Source organism: Loxodonta africana, chromosome 26 (genome assembly GCF_030014295.1).
Source record: "Loxodonta africana isolate mLoxAfr1 chromosome 26, mLoxAfr1.hap2, whole genome shotgun sequence".
Lineage (NCBI taxonomy): Eukaryota > Metazoa > Chordata > Mammalia > Proboscidea > Elephantidae > Loxodonta > Loxodonta africana.
Window position 1 is genome coordinate 16,705,779 of NC_087367.1, and position 25,855 is coordinate 16,731,633.

Consider the following 25,855-nt stretch of genomic DNA (forward strand, 5'->3'; position numbering starts at 1 on the left):
ACAACTTCAGTCTTTTCTCCGTTTATCATGATGTTGCTCCTTGGTCCAGTTGTGAGGATTTTTGTTTTCTTTATGTTGAGGCGCAGTCCATAGTGAAGGCTGTGATCTTTGATCTTCATGAGTGCTTCAAGTCCTCTTCACTTTCAGCAAGCAAGGCTGTGTCATCTGCATAACGCAGGTTGTTAGTAAGTCTTCCTCCAATCCTAATGCCCCATTCTTCTTCATATAGTCCAGGTTCTCGGATTATTTGCTCAGCATACAGATTGAATTGGTATGGTGAGAGAGTACAACCCTGACACACACCTTTCCTGACTTTAAAAAATCAGTGTCCCCTCGTTCTGTCCGAACAACTGCCTCTTGATCTATGTAAAGGTTCCTCATGAGCACAATTAAGTGTTCTGGAATTCCCATTCTTCGGAACGTAATCCATAATTTGTTATGATCCACACAGTCAAATGGCTTTGCATAGTCAATAAAACACAGGTAAACATCCTTCTGGTATTCTCTGCTTTCAGCCACAGTCCACCTGAAATCAGCAATGATATCCCCAGCTCCATGCCCTCTTCTGAAACCAGCCTGAGTTTCTGGCAGTTCCCTGTCGATATACTGCTGCAGCCGTTTTTGAATGATCTTCAGCAAAATTTTGCTTGTGCATGATATTAACGATATTGTTCTATAATTTCCACATTCGGTTGGATAACCTTTCTCGGGAATAGGCATAAATATGGATCTCTTCCAGTCAGTTGGCCAGGAAGCTGTCTTCCATATTTCTTGGCATAGACGAGTGAGCAACTCCAGCACTGCATCCATCTGTTGAAACATCTCAGGTGCTATTCCATCAATTCCTGGACCCCTGTTTTTCACCAATGCCTTCAGAGTAGCTTGGACTTCTTCCTTCAGTACCATCAGTTCCTGATCATATGCTACCTCTTGAAATGGTTGAACATCAACTAATTCTTTTTGGTATAATGACTCTGTGTATTCCTTCCATCTTCTCTTGATGCTTCCTGTGTCATTTAATATTTTCCCCATGGAATCCTTCACTGTTGCAACTCGAGGCTTGAATTTTTTCTTCAGTTCTTCCAGCTTGAGAAACACCAAGCGTGTTCTTCCTTTTTGGTTTTCCATCTCCAGCTCTTTGTATGTCATTATAATACTTTACTTTGTCTTCTCGAGAGGCCCTTTGATATCTTGCGTTCAGTTCCTTTAATTCATCAATTCTTCCTTTTGCTTTAGCTGCTCGACGTTCGAGAGCGAGTTTCAGAGTCTCCTCTGACATCCATCTTGGTCTTTCTTTCTTTCCTGTCTTTTCAGTGACCTCTTGCTTTCTTCATGGATGATGCCCTTGATGTCATTCCACAACTCCTCCGGTCTTCCGTCACCAGTGTTCAGTGGATCAAATGTATTCTTCAGATGGTCTCTAAATTCAGGTGGGATATACTCAAGGTCATATTTTGGCTCTCATGGACTTGCTCTGATTTTCTTCAATTTCAGCTTGAACTTGCATATGAGCAATTGGTGGTCTGTTCCACAATCGGCTCCTGGCCTTGTTCTGACTGATGATGTTGAGCTTTTCCATCGTCTCTTTCCACAGACAGTAGTCAATTTGATTTCTGTGTGTTCCATCTGGCAAGGTCCATGTGTATAGTCGCCGTTTATGTTGGTGGAAGAAGGTATTTGCAATGAAGAACTCGTTGGTCTTGCAAAATTCTATCATTCGATCTCCAGCATTATTTCTATCACCAAGGCCATATTTTCCAACTACTGATCCTTCTTCTTTGTTTCTAGCTTTAGCATTCCAATCACCAGAAATTATCAATGCATCCTGATTGCATGTTCGATCAATTTCAGACTGCAGCAGCTGATAAAAATCTTCTGTTTCTTCATCTTTGGCCCCAGTGGTTGGTGCGTAAATTTGAATAATAGTCATATTCACTGGTCTTCCTTGTAGCCGTATGGATATTATCCTATCACTGACAGCACTGTACTTCAGGATCGATCTTGAAACGTTCTTTTTGACGATGAATGCAATGCCGTTCCTCTTTGAGTTGTCATTCCCAGCATGGTGGACTATATGATTGTCCGATTGAAAATGGCCAATACCAGTCCATTTCAGCTCACTAATGCCTAGGATTTTGATGTTTATTCGTTCCATTTCATTTTTGATGATTTCCAATTTTCCTAGATTCATACTTCGTACATTCCAGGTTCCAATTATTAATGGATGTTTGCAGCTGTTTCTTCTCATTTTTAGTCGTGCCACATCAGCAAATGAAGGTCCCAAAAGCTTTACTCCATCCACATCATTAAGGTCGACTCTACTTTGAGGAGGCAGCTCTTCCCCAGTCATCTTTTGCGTGCCTTCCAACCTGGGGGGCTCATCTTCCAGCACTATATCAGACAATGTTCCGCTGCTATTCATAAGGTTTTCACTGGCTAATGCTTTTCAGAAGTAGACTGCCGGGTCCTTCTTCCTAGTCTGTCTTAGTCTGGAAGCTCAACTGAAACCTCTCCTCCATGGGTGACCCTGCTGGTATCTGAATACCCGTGGCATAGCTTCCAGCATCACAGCAACACAGAAGCCTCCACAGTACAACAAACTGATAGACACATGGAGCCAAAAAGCATTTAGACCAAGTTAAACCTCGTATTACCACGTGACCCACCCATTCAACTCCTAGGTATATTCTCAAAAGAATTGAAAACAGTCAAACAAAGATTTATGCATGGATGTTTATAGGAGCACCCTTTACAATAGCCAAAAGGTGAATACAACCCAAATGACTATCAAAGGATGAATGAATGATAATAATTCCATATAATGGAATATTATTCAGCCATAAAAAGGAATGAAGTGCTAATACATCCTACAATGTGAATGAACATTAAAGTCATTATGCTAAGTGAAAGGAGCCAGTCATTAAAAAAAAAAAAAAAAAAAACATATTTTATGATTTCATTTATATGAAATGTCCAAAATAAGCAAATCCATATAGACAGAGGAAACCCTGATGGCGCAGTGGTTAAAAGCTACGGCTACTAATCAGTAGGTTGGCAGTTCAGACCCACCAGGCGCTCCTTGGAAACCCTATGAGGCAGTTCTACTCTGTCCTGTAGGATCACTATGAGTCAGAGTCGATTCGACGGCAACGGGTTAGGTTTGGTTTTTGTTTTGTTTTTTTTTTTTGATGTAGACAGAAAACAGATTGGTAGATGCCAGGGACTGGAGAGGGAGGAATGGGAAATGACTGCTTAATGGATATGGAGTTTTCTTTTGAGGTGATGAAAATATTTTGGAATTTCATAGAGGTGGTAAGTGCACAGCATTGTGAATTTACTAAATAACACTGAATTGTGAACTTTACAGTGGTTACTATTATGTGAATTTCACCTATTTACAACAGTTAGACCTCCCTTTCCACACAGCTCAGTAATTGTCCTTCCACCTTTGCAGAGAACACTGGAGTTTTGCTTTCTGGAGTGGGTTAAATAGAGGTCTCTACATTGGAGGACACGGGTTACAGATGAGAGTAGGAGTACCTACTGAAAAGAGGAGGATTATGTAGGGATTTACATACTGTTACAGAGACCTTAAACCTGACCAGACCAAAGCCATTGCCTTTGAGTTGATTCCGACTCATAGTGACCCTACAGGACAGAGTAGAACTGCCTCACATTGTTTACTAGGCTGTAAGTCTTTACAGAAGCGGACTGCCACATCTCTTCTGCAGTGTAGCCGGTAGGTTTGAACCACCGACCTTTTGGTTAAGAGCCAAGCACTTAATCACTGCGCCACCAGGGCTCCCCTGTAGAGACCTTGTTGTTGTTGTTGTTAGGTGCCGTTGAGTCGGTTCCGACTCATAGTGACCCTGTGCACAACAAAACGAAACACTGCCTGGTCCTGAGCCATCCTTACATTCCTTGTTATGCTTGAGCTCATTGCTGCAGCCACTGTCAATCCACTTCATTGAGGGTCTTCCTCTTTTCCGCTGACCCTGTACTCTGCCAAGCATAATGTTGTTTTGCAGGGACTGATCCCTCCTGACAACATATCCAAACTATGTAAGACACAGTCTAAACATCCTTGCTTCTGAGGAGCATTCTGGTTGTAGTTCTTTTAAGACAGATTTGTTTGTTCTTTTGGCAGTGCATGGTATATTCAATATTCTTCACCAACACCACAATTTGAAGGCATCAGTTCTTCTTTTGTCTTCCTTATTCGTTGTCCAGCTTTCACATGCGTATGATGAGATTGAAAATACCATGGCTTGGGTCAGGCACACCTTAGTCTTCAAGGTGACATCTTTGCTCTTCAACACTTAGAAGAGGTCCTTTGCAGCAGATTTGCCCAATGCAATGCGTCTTTTGATTTCTTGACTGCTGCTTCCATGGCTGTGAATTGTGGATCCAAGTAAAATGAAATCCTTGACAACTTCAATCTTTTCTCCATTTATCATGATGTTGCTTATTGGTCCAGTTGTGAGGATTTTTGTTTTCTTTATATTAAGGTGTAATCCATACTTAAGGCTGTGGTCTTTGATCTTCATCAGTAAGTGCTTCAAGTCCACTTGATTTTCAGCAAGCAAGGCTGTGTCATCTGCATAACGCAGGTTGTTAATGAGTCTTCCTCCAATCCTGATACCTCGTTCTTTTTCATATAGACCAGCTTCTTGAATTATATGCTGAGCATACAGATTGTATGGTGAAAGAATACAGCCCTGACACACACCTTTCCTGACTTTAAACCAATCAGTATCCCCTTGTTCTGTCCGAACAACTGCCTCTTGATCTATGTACAGGTTTCTCATGAGCACAATTAAGTGTTCTGGAATTCCCATTCTTCGCAGTGTTATGCATAATTTGTTATAATCCACACAGTCAAATGCCTTAGGATAGTCAATAAAACACAGGTAAACATCTTTCTGGTATTCTCTGCTTTCAGCCAGAATCCGTCTGACATCAGCAATGATATCCCTTGTTCCACGTCCTCTTCTGAATCCAGCCTGAATTTCTGGCAGTTCCCTGTCAATATACTGCTACATCCACTTTTGAATGATCTTCAGCAAAATTTTGCCTGCGTGTGATATTAATGATATTGTTGGATAATTTCCACATTCGTTTTAGTACAGTCGTATAGGCAACAAATTTATTTGCTCTAGAAGTTTTTTTTTTAGGATTCTAGATGTTTCTTGCAATGAGAAGCCAAAACCCATGGACCCCTCTTATCCTTTGGATATCAGACACGTTAGGAAGGAGGAGAAATGTTGCTGTCTAACGTCCTGCATGTGGCTGTGCAGGTCATGCACTGTGTGAGGTAGCTCTGCTTGCTTATCTTTTAGGACGATGTTATTTCCCATTCGACCTTAGCTTCCTCCCTCTCCCTCACCTCCCCTCTTTGGTGTGTCTGACATTTTTGTTCTCCAGTGCTTAGCTTTCTGTCTGAATTTCATTTATTAAATCTCTTCCTTTACACATTGAGTTATATTGACCTTTAATAAATTATCATTTATTAAAAATTAAAAGAGGACAAAAACTCATGTATACTTTTTGTCCTCTTTTCATTGATCTGTCTAGCCTGCCACAGTGAAAGACTGTCTCAGTTACTGTGGCTTACAGTGACTTGCTTTCATCTTTTTTTTTTAAATTGCATGCATGCATGCATATCTTTTTTCCAAATATACCTAGAACCACTAAATTAATATTTTTAAAAGTCTGCTGGATATAGAGCAAAATTCTTTTAAATTTATATCCAGGCTCTGCACCTTTTTTTTTTTTTTTTTACAAATAGGTTGTTTCTATATGTACTTTATATTATGAATGGATTTTTTTTTCTATGATATTTTCTTATTGGTTGTTGATAATATGTGGGAGAGCATCACTTTTTGTCAGGGTGTCTTGAAACCAGTACTGATATATTTCCATTTGACTCTCTTGGGTTTTCAAGGTAGAAAATCATCATCTGTTTTTGTCTTTCCAATATTTGTACCATCTTTGTTTTCTTGTCACATACCGTTGACTAGAATTACCTGGAAAACGATGAATAATAGCAGTGATACAGCAAAATATTAACTTCTTTGTGGGTAAAATTGTATTTGGCATACAGTTGGACATACTATTTTTTAAAAATATGTAGCAGTTTTATTGAGATATAATTTACATACCCTAAAATTTCCTGCTTTAAAGTATACTAGTCAGTGTTTTGTAGTATAGTCACAGGGTCATGCAGCTGTCATCGTTGCCCAATTTTGGTACATTTTCATCACCCCAAAAAGAAACCTGGTACCCTTTAGCAATCATTCCTCACTCCCCCTCTCCCCAACCCATGACAACCCCTAATCTACTTTCTGTCTCTATGTATTTTCCTATTCGGGACCTGCTGCCATCGAGCCGATTCACACTCATAGCAACCCTATATGTATTTGCGTATTCGAGACATTTCATATAAATGGAATCATATGATGTGTAATCTTTTGGGACTGGCTTCTTTCACTTAGCATGATGGTTTTGAGATGAATCCACACTATATAGCGTGTATCAAGACTTTATTCCTTTTCATGGCTGAGTAATATTCCATTGCATAGATATACCACATTCTGTCTCTCCGTTCCATGAGTTGATGGAGATTTGACTTGTTTTTTACTCTTTGGCCATTATGAATAATGCTACTGTGAACATTCATGTACAGGTTTTCGTGTGGACATGTTTTCATTTCTTTTAAGTCCATACCTAGGAGTGAATATCTGAGGACACATGGTAACTCTGTGTTAGAAGTCGTTTTGACTTCTCTAGCTACATGTTCTCCTTGCCATTCATTCTCTGCCTCTTGTCACTATTTCTTCCTTCTCCCCTTTGTCCCAAAATGTAAATGTTTCCCAAATTTTGGACATTGACCCTTCCTCTTTCTTCTTTTTTCTATATCAGCAATCTGTTAAAGCCCCTTTCCCTCCACTGTCTTTTACTTTCAGAAATCTGTTGTCAGCCTGATCACTCTCAGGCTAGAGCTCAGGATTATTGCATGGTTACTGGTAGTAAACAACTCTTGGTTATCCTGCCAGCAGAAAAATAGCATCATCCTCTTGCCAAAGCCTGGGGATGCTACTTTCAAAATTCTCCTTTAAACAGTGTTTTTCTCTTTTCCCCATCCTTCCATCCCTTCCATGCTTGATTATTTTTACTGTCTAGGGTAGAACGGAAACCCTGGTGGCGTAGTCAGCAGTTCGAATCCGTCAGGCGTTCCTTGGAAACTCTATGGGGCAATTCCCCTCTTTCCTGTAGGGTCGCTATGAGTTGGAATTGACTGGACGGCAGTGTGCGGGTGGTGGGTGTGAGTAGAACAGCATCTGACAGGAAAATGTCAATTCTAGAAACATTAAGATCTATGTTGAAGTTTTTTACTGGGGACACTGTAACTCCAGAGTCTCTTAGGACATGTTGTAAAATTAGTATGTCACTTAGAAACCATAGCTTCTGTTCTGTTGTTCTGCTGCGTTTAGTACCATTAGGATGGACAAAAGGGACACTAGCATTGAACCAGCTAGAAGGTGACTAGGTAGAAGAAATAGTTTAAAATCCTTTGTATATTTCAGAAATTTATAAATTTGGGAATCCGTCCACACTTACCAAATTATATAGCTACTGTAACCAGTTTTCTAAGTTTAGATTTTCATAATGTGGGTTTTCCTGAGGTGTATATTTGAGAGATTTACCTATTACTGATATCCTTTTATTGAATTTCTGATACTGCCTTTCTGCTCAGGGAGTGTTCTGATGTCTGTACTCTTAACTGTTGTGGGTTGTTTTTTCCTTAATGAAAGGCATTTGGGCAATGTGTATATATGTTTGAAGATCATTCTTATTGCATGATACATTTAAAGGCTAGATTGAGGAAATAATATTTGCTTTAGAGAGCATCAAGCATGTCTCTGGTGGTACTGTAATTTCAATCAGTAATTTTAAATTTTAAGTGTGGATATTTTAAAGGAAAGCATTTCTCGCATAACCTGGTATGTTTGCACTAACTAACCTTTTGTGATTTTTGATAAGAAAGGTATATGTGGAGAAGGCCTTGGATCTACATCGCTTCTGTGAGAGACCTAGACAGATTGTATGGCACCAGTTTATTGCTCTCTAAGCCTGCTTTGCGAGCTGCCATTGTTGCTGTATATTAAGGGTAATAATAAAGTATATGAAAACAACTTGAATGACCGTGCAGTGAACTTGATGTTCACAGTAGATCTTATCTATGATGAGAGAGGTGATACAAATCAGTGACTTGAGAATCTGATAGTCATTTGCGAGAGGTAGCTTCTGTTGCCAGACCTTGAACAGCTTAACATGGAAACAGGCATGGGGTTTCCTTTGATGGTCTTACTGTTTTCACTTTATTCATTTACATTCCGTCCAACCTTCTATGTCAGTAGGTGACGCTGACTAGCTTTCATGTGCTTAGAAAGTGGAAGCTGTTCTTACGTAAGGACTCGGTGTAACTGTGCTACTTGGAAAAACAAAGGGCTGCCTTCAGAAGTATGCTTAAGATTAATAATAAACTTGTTTTCTCCAGCTAAATCTACCTGTAAACTAAAGTAGATATCAAGCTTTGTTAACATTTGGAAAAATACTGATGCCAATAAATGATGAGCAAGAAAAATCATGAGATAGATAAAGGAATATTTGAAATTAGCTATCAAGTTTGTTGAACATGGGTTGTGATGATCACAAAAGGGACGTGGCTAGAAACTGTGTGTTAGGAGTCACATCAGTTGGGACCCAAGGAAACCCCTTCACAGGATAATCTTGCAGTCATAGTCAAAGTCATACAAGTCTGTTCACAGCCAAGCGAATTGGGCTCTGGTTACATTAAGAAATGTTTCCATCATTTATTACCAGGATCCAGTCCTCATAAATATATTTGATGTACAAATATATGTCGTATTTATAATAATATAGGATTATTTAAAACAAATACCTACTTGTTTTTTTTTTAAAGCGTGAGGTACACTTACTGTGTTGTATTTAAAGAGTGCCTAGGTAATTATATAAGTCTAGCAACTAAGTATTTTTATTTGTTTTTCCAAATCTATAACCCTTTCAATCTATTTGTGCTGGGAAATTCCCAGAAGTTCTGGCAATATAATTAATTCTGAAAAGTTGCATCCACTTTTTATGTGGAAAAAAAGAACTTTGAAACTTAATTAAAAATTTTTTTGAGGGGAGATGAGGGAAGAGATTGAGTGCTTGTATTACAAGTGATTATCTGGTTACTGCTTTTCACATTAAACTTTACTTGCGTTCTGGTTCTGTTTTTTTTTTTTTTTTTTTTTTCAGTTTCCATAGCAAGGCGTGTACAAGATCCATTAGCTGAGCTAGTGAAAATTGAGCCGAAGCACATTGGAGTTGGAATGTATCAGGTAAAGCAATGTGGATCATATAATTTACGAAATCCATCAATACAGGGAACAGTACTCAAGCCTGGCATAGTAATTAAGTGTCAGTGAGAGTAGATTCCCATTTTCAAAGGTTGTACAGTTGATGGGAAGGTAGTTCTAAGTTATTAGGAAAAGAGGGAATTCTTTTTTTCTAGTGTTAATTGTTTAAGACTTAGAGTCGACTGTTGGAGTTAATGGCTATTAAAACATTAGATCAGACTAGTCACTTAATTTAGCGAGCCTTGTCCTTTTAATGCTATTATGAAGATGAGAGGGGAGAGGTAGAATGTGGGGCAAGCGGGTGTTATATCCTTGTGTAATCCAGTATGAACTATTGATCTTTTGGAAAGAAGGCTTTGGTACCTCCTTCATCTTTTTTTTTCCATTTTTATTTGGCTGTTGTTATTAATTTTTGATTATTACTCAGTACAGTCTAAAATCCTCCAAATGGAGTTACTGTGTGGTCGTCATAGGAGGAGTCGTAGTTCTGGTATCTTTGATCTTGTGGTTGTTTGTGTTCATTGGGCAGTTGGGGATAGTACTGAATCTCGGCAAAGTGAGTCCATGGTCATAGCAGAATGCCATGTGGGGCTTAGGTTGTCTCCAGAAGCCTGAAGTCAAATTCTTTTCCTCTTAACCCTGAAATAAAATATTAACCCTCTGTATAATTTTCACGGAATTTGAGTGATAGGTAGTATATATTCTCTAAAAGAAAAAAAAAATTAGGTCATATAATCTGTGACCACTAGAAGTGAAAGAGACCTTCAAAGTCATACAGCCCTTCCCCCTCATTTGACAGAAAAAGAAGCTGTGTTGTAGAAGATGTGTCTTAGAGTACTTAGGATTTTTACCCAGGATTACTCAGTGGCAAAGCCCAGACTAAACTGTTATGATTTAGCTGGGAGCATTCCTGTTTTATAACAGGTTACACTAAGAGGCACCCACACCTTTAATGGACTTCTTCATTTGGGAAGGATAGTTACTGAGAGGACTGATCTAGTTATAACTAGGTAGAAATGCCTGGTGTCTGAGGAGTACAACTACGGCAATTTTGTGATATAGCTATTGCAGTTAAGAGAAATTATAATTATATTAATTCATGAGGAAGTTACAGAGCACCTCAGCAAGGTAGTAGAACAAAGAAAAGGGGAAGGCAAAACTGTAGAATTCAGCCAGGCTAATACACTTCAAGAAGTCTTTAAGTAAATGGGGCTCTCGCCTCCAAGTTTGGATTCGGAGATAGAATTTAGTGTGAAAGAGTTTAGGATTTATTCCAACAACAGTGAGAAGTAAGTTTGAGTCAAGGAAGTGATGTGATCTGATTTGTATGTTTAAACGTTGACTCTGGATACCAAACATTTAAAGAAAACCTGTGATGTAAAAACAAGGCACCAAACTTAAAAAATAACAGCTGATGAAACAGAACTCATAGACAGCAGAGGCTTGGAAATAAACAAAATTAATAATTTCAGAAAGATAAGAGAGGATATTGCATTTATAAAACAAACACAGGGTAGAATTAAATTAAACCAGTTGAATATCTTAGAAATTAAAGATGATTGTCAAGATAAAAAAATGCATAAATGGGCTAAATAAAGTGGATATAGCTAAAGAAAATTAACTGGAAGATTGAGCTCAGAGATTCGTCAGAATGTAATCCTCAGCTGAGAAACGTAGAAGCATAAACCAAAAGTCACAGGATGTAGAAAACGTTATAAATCTTCAACATCAATCTAATACAAGATTCAAATGGAGAGGATGGAGGGGTTATAATCACAGAAATAATAGGAGGAAATTTCCCCAAACTGAAGACAGACAAGTCTTTTGAAAAGGCCTAGTGAGTGCAGAATAAAAGAATGACAAAAGACCTATACTCGAATATCTTCTTATGAAATTTCAGAATAGTAGTAATAAAGAGGAAATAACTAAAAGCTTTCAAAGAACAAAAACAGTTTGTCTGCAAAGAAAAGAATCAGATTGACATTAGTTCTATTATTGGTGAAAATGAATGATAGAAGATAAAAGTACAGTAGTTTCAAAATTGTGACAAAAGTTATTTTGAACCCATAATTCTGTATTCAGACAAACTGTCAATTAAATATGAGAGGAAAATAAAAACATTGTTGGACCTGCAGTGCTTCACCTCCTCCAGTTGTTACAGGCCTTCTCTGAGAGAATCATTAGGGAAGTATGCCTGCCCAAGGGAGGGGGGGCGTCCGAAGAAGCAAAGACATGACATGAGAAAGCACTGTTCCGTTAAGGAGACCGTGGTCAGCTTTAAAAATATGTATACACACACATGCATGTCTGTGTGCATGCGTGTGCACACACACAGAGTAAAATGTATAGTTGAGTCTTATAGTTTTTAATATATAGTGTTAATCTTTAGCTATATCATTCTGGACCAGATATCTCAACATGGAAGGATAGAGGAAAAAAGAAATGAAAGAATGTTAGGATTCTTCTCCTTTTCAGCAAAATAATTCATATATAGATTAATTCTAGAATTAATTAACTTCCTTTTAGAGGAAGTTATTCCGCATGAATGAAAAAGAAAATCATAGCAATGTTAATAAAACAAAAAAACCAAACCAGTTGCCGTCCAGTCGATTACAACTCAGAGCAACCCTGTAGGACAGAGTAGAACTGTCCCACCTGAGCTCTTAACTTCTGCGCCACCAGGGCTCCTAGCAATGTTAATAACGGACAAAATAGAATTTAAAGGCGAAATGCGTTAGATGGGTCAAATGGGGATATTCCATACTGACAACAGATACAGTTCCCCAAGAAGATATAACTGCCCTAACAACCATGCTTCAAAAAATATGCAGATAAAGATTTCAGAAAATTGTGGAAAGAGGCAACTTCACTATTTTTGTAGGAGTATTTGATAGACCGTAATATATTAACATGTACATTTTAAAAACAGCCTTGAGATATAATCACATACCATACAATTTACCCATTTAAAGGGTACACGTCAGTGTTGTTTAGTATGTTCACAGGTTTGTGAAACCATCAGCACGGTCTGATTTTCATCACCTTGAAAAGAAACGCAGTATCCACTAGCAGCCACTCCCTATCCACTCACCCCCTTTCCCTTCCCTTCCCTAGGGAGCTACTAATTACTTGCTGTCTGTATGGATTTACCTGTTCTGGACATTTCATACTAATGGAATCTACAATATCTGGCCTTTTGTGACTGTGCATCTTTCACTTTGCATAATATTTTCAAGGTTCATCCATGTTGTAGCGTGTATCAGTACTTTGTAGAAGACATAGAACCTCTGTATACCTTTTGCCATAGATGAAATACAGACTTCTTTTTATCAAAGAAATCTAAATTAAGCAAGGGGATACTATTTCAACCTAACAGTTGAGCAAAGTTGTAGAAAAATGATAAAAATCAGTGCAGGTGAGAAGGATTCAGTGAGATAATTGGTTACATACTGCTGGCGGAAGTGTACATGGGGATTTCTAGCACACAGTCAGGACCTATCAAGATGCACTTTGAAAACATGCTTCCCTTTGAGCTAGTAGTTCTCCTTTTACACACCTGTTGAACAGCAATAATCAGAACTGGTGTTAGGGGATTTATATACTTATTTGCTCTGATAGCAAAATATTGGAAGCCATTACAATAATACCAAACTCACTGCCATTGAGTCGATTCCGACTCATAGCGACACTATAGGACAGAGTAGAACTGCCCCATAGAGTTTCCAAGGAGCGCCTGGCACATTTGAACTGCCGACCTCTTGGTTAGCAGCCGTAGCGCTTAACCACTACGCCATTACAATAGAATAGTTAAATGAATTATCGTATATTTATCAGTTGGAGTGTGCAGCCATTTAAAAACCAGGCTTTCGAGGAGGTCTTAATGACAGTTGTAATTGCCCTTGCCACAAAGTTGCTGACACAGAATAAAGCCAATTTGTGTTTTAAAAATATAGATATGCATTTACATTTAAGAAAAAACTGGCAAGTGACTGATTATATCTTTGGTAGGTATGAATACTGGTTTTTATTTTCTTCTTTTTCACTCTTTATTTCTCAAACTTTTGATAGTGGGTATGTACTAGGAAAATTTGTTATAAAGTAAGTATCCATGTCCATATTCCACCCAATGGGCTACTTAATTTTAAGCCTTGATGCAATGGACTTTGAACACAGCCAGAGTGCCACTGAATTTCTTTTTAGGTGGGACCTCTCAGTGCTTTTAGTATAAATTTAATAGTTATATTCATTCTGATTTAAGATACGAGTAGTGAACAAACATTGCTGATAAAAAAAAGGCTATTCAAAGAAAGAATGTTAAATAGATGAAATAATAGAGAGGCCATAAAATTATTATTTTAATAGAAACTACAATACTTTTGGTTTAGTAATAGCTAAAATGCTAAAAGGCAGCACTCCAATCCTTGTCTTAGAAATGGAGAGAGCTGATTTTAAAAACACATGCCTGTCATTATTGCTGGAGAGAGAGAGAGAGGCAGCCAGTGTGATCAAATGACAACATATCCCTAACTGACCCCGAAAGACTTCTTCACTGGAAAGTGGATTGCTGTTATTCCCAAGAAAACACTCTGGGGTGAGAGCAGGATGATGCAGAGTTGGCTCCGTTGAGTTCTGTGGAACATGGGGCATGGTGGCTTAGCCTGGCCTTGTCACAACCTGAGAGCCCAACTTAAGTTGAGCTTACTTACTATTTATTTCTTCTTTGGAGCGTGTCTTAGATACTTGAACGCTCATTAACACCTCCGCTTGGTAATGAGCATGCTCAGTAAAGTAGGAGTGACCTGGAACAGCCCTCTTTTCCTCCTTTTGTTTCTCTCTTGTTAGATCATGTGATGATGTTAGAGAATGAAGTGATTGTCCAAAATGAGTTTTTGGAACTCTTAAATTTGTCTATATCCAGACCATCTTTATTCCTCATTATTATGGATAGGGATGAGTGACTGTAAAAGGACGGTCATCTTCCCAGCTGAAATTTTTCATGGTGAAACCTCAAAGGTGGGAATTTGTGTTTTATTTCCCCCCTCTCTGTGGTATCAATTCTGAGGTTTTTTTTTTTTTTTTTAAGCAACTCCTTAGTGGTGACATTACTCTGTTAAAAATGTTTACACTTAACATGTAGGGAATTCTTTTTCTTTTCCTTTTTTTTTTTTTTTTAATTTTTGCTTTAAGTGGAAGTTTACAAATCAAGTAAGTTTCTCATACAAAAATTTATATACACCTTACTATGTACTTCTAATTGCTCTCCCCCGAATGAGACAGCACACTTCTTCTCTCTACCCTGTATTCCCCATGTCTATTCAGCCAGCTCCTGTCTCCCTCTGCCTTCTCATCTCCCCTCCTGACAGGAGCTGCCCACGTAGCCTCATGTGTCTACTTGAGCCAAGAAGCTCACTCCTCACCAGTATCATTTTCTATCTTATAGTCCAGTCCAAGCCCTGTCTGAAGAATTGGCTTTGGGAATGGTCCCAGTCTCGGGCTGACAGAAGGTCTGGGGACCACGACCTCCAGGGTCCTTCTAGTCTCAGTCAGACCCTTAAGTCTGGTCTTTTTATGCGAATTTGAGTCTGCGTGCCACTGTTCTCCTGCTCCATCAGAGATTCTGTGTTGTGTTTCCTGTCAGGGCCGTCATCAGTAGTAGCCAGGCCCCATCTAGTTCTTCTGGTCTGAGGCTGATGTAGTCTCTGGTTTATGTGGCTCTTTCTGTCTCTTGGGCTCATAATTACCTTGTGTCTTTGGTGTTCTTCATTCTCCTTTGCTCCAAATGCGTGAGACCAATCGATGCACGTTAGATGGCAGGAATTCTCATATGTAGTTTTAGTTGAGGTCTATAAAAGATAAGGCTCCTCACCTGTTCTATATTGTTTGCTCAAATCCTTTTAAACATTTGAATCCCTTAATTATTTGTCATTGTAGAGTAGGAAACAAAGAAGAGCCTGACCCACAGACAGTCACTTAGGTGACCTTTGCCTGGATTTTCTGCCCCCTATACTAAAACAATATTTGAAATAGACAAAACACAGTAGTGAAATGTAGAGGAAGCATTATCACACAGGCGAATTCCCTACCCAAAATTTTGCAGTTTTGTCCCTTGACTGTAAGTCCCAATATACTGGCTGTGCCACAATCTCTGCTTTACAGGGTATTATGGATAAAATTTGACTGAACCTTACAATTCAGATATTTCATTCATTTCGTTCCTAATTGAAAGAAAAATCTTAAAGAAAACGAGTATCTGACCATCACTGGAAGTATGAACCAAAGAATTTAGACCTGTAATGATTTACTGATTATTCTTTAAAATTAAAACTTTACATTTTCTATTCTGGGTATTTTTTGCCTTCAGGATGAGTTATGCTTCTGAAATGGAAGTACAGTGCATCCTGTGAGAGCCGGAACTCAACAGGACTGCCCGGTTTTTCTGGGTCTCACAAGTGTTCCACCTTCTCTGACAGGTTTTCACCTTACCTAGGTTCCGGCTTTCACAGGTTTTACGGTATTAGCTTCAGTTTTCCCAAGTTCTCATCAATCACCAACAATGCAGGAAGCCCCATATACACGCAAACCCTAGTGCAGTACTATTATTATCTTTAAAAGAAATGTGAATTGTTAATCTGGTTTGAAGAACATTCTACAGCTAATACCTTAAATTATTAACAATGAAATATCTAATTCCTTTTATCTTTTGTTTGCTTACTCTTTGTATGTCATTGACCTTGGACAACGCAACTAGATCGATTTTCAGTTTCTAGTCAAATTCACTTTCTAGTTTTCATACATCAGCACAAAATCACTGTTAGAATTTCTAAAGCTTTAAGGTAATTTCATAATGTTTAAAACAATTATCATGCATAATTAAAAAAATGAAACAAGACATTGAAAGTACTACTATAAAGGAAATGATTAATAAATCATACTTCCTTAAAATCTAAAACACTTCCGAATCAGAACACAAAGGCAATCCACAGACGGAAGATAATTGTAACACAAATAACCCATAAAGTATTAGTATGCAGAATAAATAAACATCACCTACAAATCAAGAGGAAAAAAAAAATGAGACACAAACAATTCAACAGAAGAATAGGCAGAGGATATGTACAGACAATTAACAGAAGAGGAGATAATCAAGTGACCAATAAAGATATGAAAAAAAATTATCAATCTCACTAGTAACTGGGGAAGTGCAAACTAAAACCATGATAGGAAACCCTTCAGGTTAACAAAAATTAGTCTGACAATTCAGATGTCAGCAAGCATATGGAATACGGGGAATGTTACATATGGCTTGAAAGTTAATAAAGCTGGAGATGGGCTTCTCTTCACCTCAGCACTTCTGTTGCTGCATACACATAGCCTTGAAAAAGTCTTTCATGCACACAAGAAGACATGTACAAGAAGTTCATTGAAGCACTATTTAGAGTAGTGAAAATTTGGAAACAACATAAATATCCATCATCTGGAAAATGGATAAATAAAGTGTAGGAGGGTGGAATATTATACAGAAGTGAAGATGACCCAATTAGAACTACTTATATAAATATGGATAAACCTCATAAGATGCAATGTTGAGAGAAAACAAGTGGTAGAACACTACAGTGTTATACCATTGAGCTATACGTACATACACATGTGTGTGTGTATGTGTGTATGTTGTTGTTCTTGTTGTTAGGTGCCGTCGAGTCGGTTCTGACTCATAGCGACCCTGTGCACAACAGAATGAAACACTGCCCAGTCCTGCGCTATCCTTACAATCGTTATTATGCTTGAGCTCATTGTTGTAGCCACTGTGTCAGTCCACCTCATTGAGGGTCTTCCTCTTTTCTGCTGTCCCTGTACTCTGCCAAGCATGATGTCCTTCTCCAGGGACTGATCCCTCCTGACAACATGTCCAAAGTATGTAAGACACAGTCTTGCCATCCTTGCTTCTAAGGAGCATTCTGGCCGCACTTCTTCCAAGACAGATTTGTCTGTTCTTTTGGCAGTCCATGGTATATTCAATATTCTTCACCAACACCACAATTCAAAGGTGTGAACTCTTCTTTGGTCTTCCTTATTCATTGTTCAGCTTTCACATGCATATGATATGATTGAAAATACCATGGCTTGGATCAGGCACGCCTTAGTCTTCAAGGTGACATCTTCGCTCTTTAACACTTTAAAGAGGTCCTTTGCAGCAGATTTACCCAACGCAACGCGTCTTTTGATTTCTTGACTGCTGCTTCCATGGCTGTTGACTGTGGATCCAAGTGAAATGAAATCCTTGACAACTTCAGTCTTTTCTCCGTTTATCATGATGTTGCTCATTGGTCCAGTTGTAAGGATTTTTGTTTTATGTTGAGGCGCAGTCCATACTGAAGGCTGTGGTCTTTGATTTTCATTAGTAAGTTCTTCAAGTCTTCTTCACTTTCAGCAAGCAAGGTTGTGTCATCTGCATAGGGCAGGTTGTTAACGAGTCTTCCTCCAATCCTGATGCCCCGTTCTTCTTCATATAGTCCAGCTTCTCGTATTATTTGTTCAGCATACAGATTAAATAGGTATGGTGAAAGAATACAACCCTGACGCATACCTTTCCTGACTTTAAACCAATCAGTATCCCCTTGTTCTGTCCGAACAACTGCCTCTTGATCTATGTAAAGGTTCCTCATGAGCACAATTAAGTGTTCTGGAATTCCCATTCTTTGCAATGTTATCCATTGTTTGTTATGATCCACACAGTGGAATGCCTTTACACAGTCAATAAAACACAGGTAAACATCCTTCTGGTATTCTCTGCTTTCAGCCAGGATCCATCTGACATCAGCAGTGATATCCCTGGTTCCACGTCCTCTTCTGAAACCGGCCTGAATTTCTGGCAGTTGCCTGTTGATATACTGCTGCAGCCATTTTTGAATGATCTTCAGCAAAATTTGGCTGTGTGTGATATTAATGATATTGTTCTATAATTTCCACATTCGGTTGGATCACCTTTCTTGGGAATAGTCATAAATATGGATCTCTTCCAGTCAGTTGGCCAGGAAGCTGTCAGTGACAGGATAATATCCATATGGCTACAAGGAAGACCAGTTAAAACAATTGTTATTCAAATTTACACACCAACCACTAGGGCCAAAGGTGAAGAAATAGAAGGTTTTTATCAGCTGCTGCAGTCTGAAATTCACTGAACATGCAATCAAGATGCATTGATAATTACTGGCAATTGGCACGCCAAAGTTGCAAACAAAGAAGAAGGATCAGTAGTTGGAAAATATGGCCTTGGTGATAGAAACAATGCCGGAGATTGAATAATAGAATTTTGCAAGACAAATGACTTCTTCTTCATTGCAAATACCTTCTTTCACCAACATAAACGGTGACTATACACATGGACCTCTCCAGATGGAGCACACAGAAATCAAATTGACTACATCTGTGGAAAGAGACGATGGAAAAGCTCAGTATCATCAGTCAGAACAAGGCCAGGGGCCAACTGTAGAATAGACCACCAATTGCTCATATGCAAGTTCAAGCTGAAACTGAAGAAAATCAGAGCAAGTCCATGAGAGCCAAAATATGACCTTCAGCATATCCCACCTGAATTTAGAGACCATCTGAAGAATAGATTTGATGCATTGAACACTAGTGATCGAAGACCAGACAAATTGTGGAATGACATCAAGGACATCATCCATGAAGAAAGCAAGAGGTCAATGAAAAGACAGGAAAGAAAGAAAAGACCAAGTGTATGTATATATATGTGTATATATGCATATGTATATATATGGTGTCCTGGTGGTGCAGTGGTTAAGAGCTTCGCTGCCAACCAAAAGGCTGGCAGTTCAAATCCACCAGCTGCTCTTTGGAAACTCTGTGCTGCAGTTATACTGTGTCCTGTAGGGTCGCTATGAGTTGGAATGGACTTGATGGCAGTGGATTTTATATGTATATTTGGAAGAAAAAAAAAACAAGCACAGAAACTGTAGATACTGATTACTTTGGAATGGGAACAAAATAGGTACACCAGGAACTTCAACTATATATTATTTCTTAAGCTGGTTTGGTGAATATATGGTGTTCCTTACATTATATTCTGTAGCTTTTTTTTTTTTCTTAATCATGATTTTTTTAAAAGGTTCAGGAAAGCTTGGTCACCATAATGATAAAGGTGTTTTAACTCAGGGTCTTCGGCTTTCAGTTGGTTTTAATTATGTCCTTATACATTTATGTGTGTTTTGGTTTCTTTTTTTAACCATGAGGACTTATTTATAGGATCAGAAAAAGTAAAGCTATATTCATTTTACAGTAAAAATGGAAGAAAGGTATATTTAAAATCATAGGTTACATTTCTCTTCATAATAATCTTTCGAATTCTCTTCTTTAAGACCCTAATTTTGCACCAAATAAAATAGTTTTTCTTTAATGCAAAGTTTTAACACTATCTTTAGAAATTTTTCATCTTACAGATATGATTGTACTTATGTGAATTGTAAGGATTAAATGTCAGTTGTTTTACCCCCATCATCATTTTAGAGACATGTGGCCTAGGACAAGCTCGTAGACTATTAGATGTCTAGTGCTTTTTTATAGGGCAGAGCAGAAGTTTCAGGAATTGTGGTATAATATAATAATGGTACTGTAGCATTCATTCTGTATTTGTTTCTTTTTACCACTCCCCCCCCTCCCAGGTTTACCTAAGTTGGAAACCTTGTGATGAAGCAGGGAAGCTTTTGAAAATACCTAGCCTAGCTAGGCCATATTCCCGGAGATTTTAGTTTCATTGGTCTGGACCTGAGCCCCAGACAAGGTGAATCTGATTACAGCCAGGGTGGAGAACCAGTGGTTCCCAAAGTGTGGTACCCACACCAGCAGCATCCATATCACCTGAGAACTTGTTAGACACCAAATGCTTGAGCCCCATCCCATACCTACTGGATCAGGAATTCAAGGGGGTGGGGTCCTGTAATCTGTTTAATGCTAAGGTTTGAGAAGCACTGGTCTCTAATGCTTCTCAAGCTGAATTAAAATTTTCTTAAAATGCAAATTCTGAAGTAGTTGGTCTGGGGTGGGTCCTGAAATTCTTCCCTTCTCATAAGCTTCTAAACTAAAAAAAAAAAAAAAAAAACCCTTTGCTGTCAAGTCAATTCTGACTCATAATGACCCTTACAGGACAGAGTAGAACTGCCCTATAGGGTTTCCAGGGAGTGGCTGGTGAATTCAAACTGCTGACCTTTTGGTTTGCAAACCAGCTCTTAACTACTGTGCCCCCGTGGCTCCCATAAGCTCCTAGGTGATGCCAGTACTGCTGGTCCGGGGATCACACTTTGAGTAGCAAGGCACCCTACTACAAGCCCCCTGGGCTTCACTTTAGAGCTGTTGAATCAGAATCTGATTTTAACGAGATTTCCAGGTGTTTCCAATGCATGTGTACGTAATGGAGGAGGAAATGAGGACATGGCAGCATCTAAGGGAAGTGAGCGTTTGAAGAAGCAAGAATCAATATTATACTGCAAAGAGTTGTATTTGGCATATGCTTTTTTAGAACCTTAATGTTAAGACCTCAATTACCTGACAATGTTTGTCCCATTACACGTTTTATAGTCTGAAACACTGATCTAGTCTACAATTTTGTGGCTCAGTGGTTTTTTTTTGTCCAGTGTGATTTCCAAGCTTTTGGATTTAGTTTATAGTGAATAGTTGGCCTCGTGAAGGCATCATTACATATTCAAAATGGAATCCATCCCAAAGATGAGGTAGTGACGAGAAATAGACGGCAGAGAGCATTAGAATAACCAGTACCTACTTTCTCTGCATGCTTTGTCCTATGATCTTTTGTGAAGAGTATTACTTCTTCATCATGTGTGCCATTTAGCCAGTGACCTAAGGACATGAAATGTCTGTTCAGAAGATACCTTAGAACATTGTTTACCTGTACTGAATTTTAGTTAAAGAGTAAACAGAGCAGATGTTAATTCTCTCAGTAGTGAATTAGTTAATGCAGGGTTCTTAAAACCTGATGAGATGGAGGAGAGCTGTCTTGCACACATCATCAACTTTCTCTTCTCCGTGGTCTTCAATGTCTCTGTGCTAAGGGTCTGGGTGAGCACCTGCACAGAAAGGTGTGTAAGAATTTAGGGGCAGAGAGCCCTAGAGTAGCCATGTAGTTGAATTGAGACTGACTGAGGAAAGTGAAGAATTGCTACTGGTGAGAGAAACGTAGCTCTTTAACTTAGCGCACATTTCTTCGTGCCTTTCTCTCCCACTATATTGCATATTCTCTATGGAAGTAACTCTTACAGGGACGCATTAGAGGGAGCACTTATATAGGAATGTTTGTTGATTGTGACTAAACCAGCAAATCAATATTTCTGGGGACCTATATGTGGTTAAGTGCTACGTCTGCTAACCAAGGGTCGGCAGTTCGAATCCGCCAGGCGCTCCTTGGAAACTCTATGGGGCAGTTCTACTCTGTCCTATAGGGTCGCTATGAGTTGGAACTGACTCGACGGCACTGGGTACTGGGTTTTATAACTAATATAGGAGCCCTGGTGGCACAGTGGTTAAGCACTCCGCTGCTAACCGAAATGTCAGCGGTTTGAACCCTCCAGCTGCTCTGCGGGAGAAATATGTGACAGTCAGCCTCCAAAAAGATTATAGCCTTGGAAACCCTATGGAGCAGTTCTTACTCTGTCCTATAGGGTCTCTTTGAGTCAGAGTCAACTCAACAGCGATGGGTTTTGGGTTTTAAAGTAATATAGTATAGTATCTTTATCAAAGGAAAATCTTTGTTACAGTGAGGTTCATTGCAGTAGAATCTCTCTTTTAAAATATAAGTTTATGGAAGTTCTTAGTTATTTCATTTTTGTTTGCCACAGAACCCTAAGCAAGTTTTCAGTATATTGGTTAGATCTAATATTGGTTGCGTGTGTGTGGTTAGAGAGTATATGGACTAAAAATATGGGGATAAGATTATTACAAAAACTTTTAATTCTGGCACTCATATAATTATTTTCTGTCTTGCTGAAATTCTGGTTGTAATTATGTGTGAATAACTGGTTGGTGCACCAAGAGACACTCTTGGATGTGATTCCTAAGTTTAGTCAGTGCAAAAACTACTATTTGTGTAATACCATTCACATCAGAAAGAGCTGTTGAAAAGCCAAACATAAGATTGTGCTAGATAATTATAGGAATTGAGAAGAGAAATAAAACGTATAAACATGAGGAGGACCACTTCTGAGAAATTTAAAACGGTCCTCTGAAGATAGCCGATATTGCTCAGGAATGTCGATGAACTCATTCCTTTATACATGGGTGTTGGGGGAAAGGGGGGCTGATCCCGGGCTTTCAGACCAGCACAGGTAAATGTAATTGCTTGTAAGGTTATATTACATTTTCAGTTCAAGGGGGAGGCATGGTCGTGATGGTAGTGACAGTATGCGTCAGATGCATGATCCCACCGAAGGGGCTATGAGGTTTATGGAGTTTAGGTTAGAAATGAACTCTGCCTGCAGAGCGAGTATAATGTGGTGCAGAGACCGGAAAACTGGCCTCAGTGAGTTATGGTGTGAATTCACTCATGGCACTTTTCTCCACCAAATCTGTCTTGTGCTGTGGACAGTTGTATTATGGCGTCTTTCTTTCTGGTGATCATGGAAAGGAATGCTAAGGGAAGACATCTGAATTAAGGAAAAATTATCTTGATGAGAATTTTTTTTTTCTGGGTTATTCTCAATAATTTAAAATATTATTAATCCAATTACCAGGTGAAAAATGCTAGTTTGCCTGGATTTGCATAGAATGAAAATTGTTCCTCAGGGCCACAGAAAGAACAGACGTGTCATCTGTCTTTTTGCACAACTAACTTTAACAGATACCTTTGGGGTGAGACAGTAGACTCGTTGCCGCCTTGTTAGTGCACTGTTAACTCCAGTGATACATTTTCGTTAATAATCCCGACCAAGGTCCCCAAGCTGTTTATTGTGCAGTGTTACTAACAAGGTGGATTTTCTGTTCAGCTGTTTCATTGAAAGAGAGAATTTTCTTCTGACATATACAAGGCTTTTGTTTCATTATTTATTTGGAATAAATGGGGCCAGAGGGTCCAAGTGCAGTTAGGTTCTGTTGGAGGGGGGCTTGCAAAGACTTTTTGAGGCATGATGTGCAAGAGAGTGTTTTTAAATCTCAGAGGTGTGATTATGTCATAACAGCCATAACCTCTGGGCTTGCTTTATTACTTTTATTAAAACAAATCTGTATGGGGGTGCTATGTATATTTTGGTGATGAAGGAAATGAGGTGGTTAATTTATTATGTGAACAGCACTTTCAACTAACCACAGCGTGATTCACTGAGAGAGCGGGGTAAAAGCCGAGCCCTGTAGAAATGACTGCTTTTTGATTTGTGGACCTTAACTTTCAACACCAGGGCATGAAGTTTATCTACAAAATAATTTTTTTTCTCCCCCCCCCGTAATATTTTTGTCCAACTTTAAACTTGAAATTTTTTTCCTTCAATGAGGGCATTTACTGAATATGCATCATCTAAACAGTCATCGCCATTAAGTTAAAAAAAGAAGAAAGAAGGGGGATCCATGTGTTAGCGTATTAGGGAAAAGGGTACATCTTTTATGTTTTCCAAGCGGCCCTCAGCTGTACCTAAGAGCAGCGCTCCGGAAAATAAATAAATATACTAACCCATTGCCATTGAGTCAATTCTGACTCATAGCGACCCTATAGGACAGGGTAGAACTGCCCGCATAGGGTTTCCAAGGAGCGCCTGGTGGATTTTAACTGCCGACCTTTTGGTTAGCAGCCGTAGCTCTTAACCACTACGCGACTAGGGTTTCCAAATATACTAAACCTTCTGCGTATGGGGATTACTACCTGGAGTCTTATATGAGTTAAGAAAATATGTGGTGCTTGTTTTTCCCTTGTGTAGGTTGTATGTATAAACAGATAACTGTAGTGGAAAAGGTGCCCTGATGGTACAGTGGTTAAGAGCTGTGGCTGCTAACCAAAAGGTCAACAGTTCAAATCTACAAGCCTCTCCCTGGAAACTCTGTGGAGCAGTTCTACTCTGTCCTGTAGGGTCCATGTGAGTCAGAATCAACTTGATGGCAATGGGTTTGATTTTGGTTTTAGATAGTGGAAAAGAAGGTCAACTTCATGCTAAATAGTCTCTGACAAGCATGTTGATTATAGCTGGAGGCAAGGATGTAATGGCAGAGCCTGTAATGCCACACAGAAGTACACACACTATAGAGTGGAATCGAAAGAAGACCGGGCCACCTAATGAGCTTGCGGTGGACAAAGCACTTGTTGTATATTCATAAACAGCCATTGAATGACCAGAAAAAGGTTGTTTTCCCTGGAGTTGAGCCATATCCAGCATCATCTAGTGATGTGAACCTGCCTAGAGCAGAGAGTGGAAAATAGGTAATCTTCCCAGCAGTATTTTTGAAAGACCTTTCATTTTCCAGATGTATGAAGTACCCGCCATTTACAAACAGAAGGACTCAAACATCAGAAATCAGCATGTAACTGATAAGGATTAATCAAGGCATTAACAGCTGGGACATTACAATTGCCATGAAAGTAAGGATGACACACAATCAGTTTTATATTTTATCTGCTTTGGAGTGGCATACCACATTTCTCTGCATATCCTAAACTTGCTCTAAAAATTGTGTCATTCCCTTGTAGCATTTCCCCAGGAGAGTTGGTAAAAGCCAGAAGAAACATTGTTTGTGTAGTTTAAAGACAGCATGTAGAGGAGGGAGGTCCAGGCCTGTGGTTTATGTAGACACGGTGGGCTGGAGGGAGCACCAGCACCCCCGGTTGGGTTGTTACTCCGTCATCATGTCCAGTCAGTCCTGGTGAGAATGTGTCCACCTGAGACCAGTTCAGCCACGGCGGTTAGTAACAATCACCCACAGTCCCAGGCTGTGGTAGAAATTTAATTTTAAAATAAATTGGACTGTAAGCAAAACTCCATGTTAATGACACTGGTTAGTCCTCTCAAAATTTCAGGTATCCCCACTAGTAAAATGAAACTAGGCTTTGGACATTGCGCGTGAAACAGTACACTGGCATTTAATTGGTTAAAAGTGGATTTGTCTTCATAATGGTTTTGTTAACTTAAAATATTGAGATTTTAAAATTATTCTTGGGAGTTGTCTTTAAAGTCTGTTATTCTTCCTTCCGCTTTTCTAAATGTCCACACAAATCAATGCAGAGCATAGCAGTTATTTTAAAGTGTGGATCATGGAGAAACCTTAATTCCTAGTGTGCCCTGCGTTTCCCTGTGCCTTCCCTCAGCATTTTCTCCCCAGCCTGTTTGCTCCTTTCTCGCCTCCCTTCCAGTCTCCTCTGAGCCTCCCTCATCCTTGTCCTTCACACTGGGCCCCGCCCATCATTTGGTGTGAAATACAACTAGACT

At 39.1% G+C, this 25,855-nt stretch overlaps 1 protein-coding gene across 1 annotated transcript in view; it reads left to right on the forward strand.

Annotated features, from left to right (window-relative positions):
* Positions 1-25,855, forward strand: part of SRBD1 (S1 RNA binding domain 1) — a 235,540-nt gene that overhangs the window by 143,219 nt on the left and 66,466 nt on the right. The window contains exon 16 of the mRNA XM_010595907.3: positions 9,325-9,407. Coding sequence (XP_010594209.1) covers positions 9,325-9,407 — 83 coding nt within the window. The remainder of the gene's footprint in view (positions 1-9,324; positions 9,408-25,855) is intronic.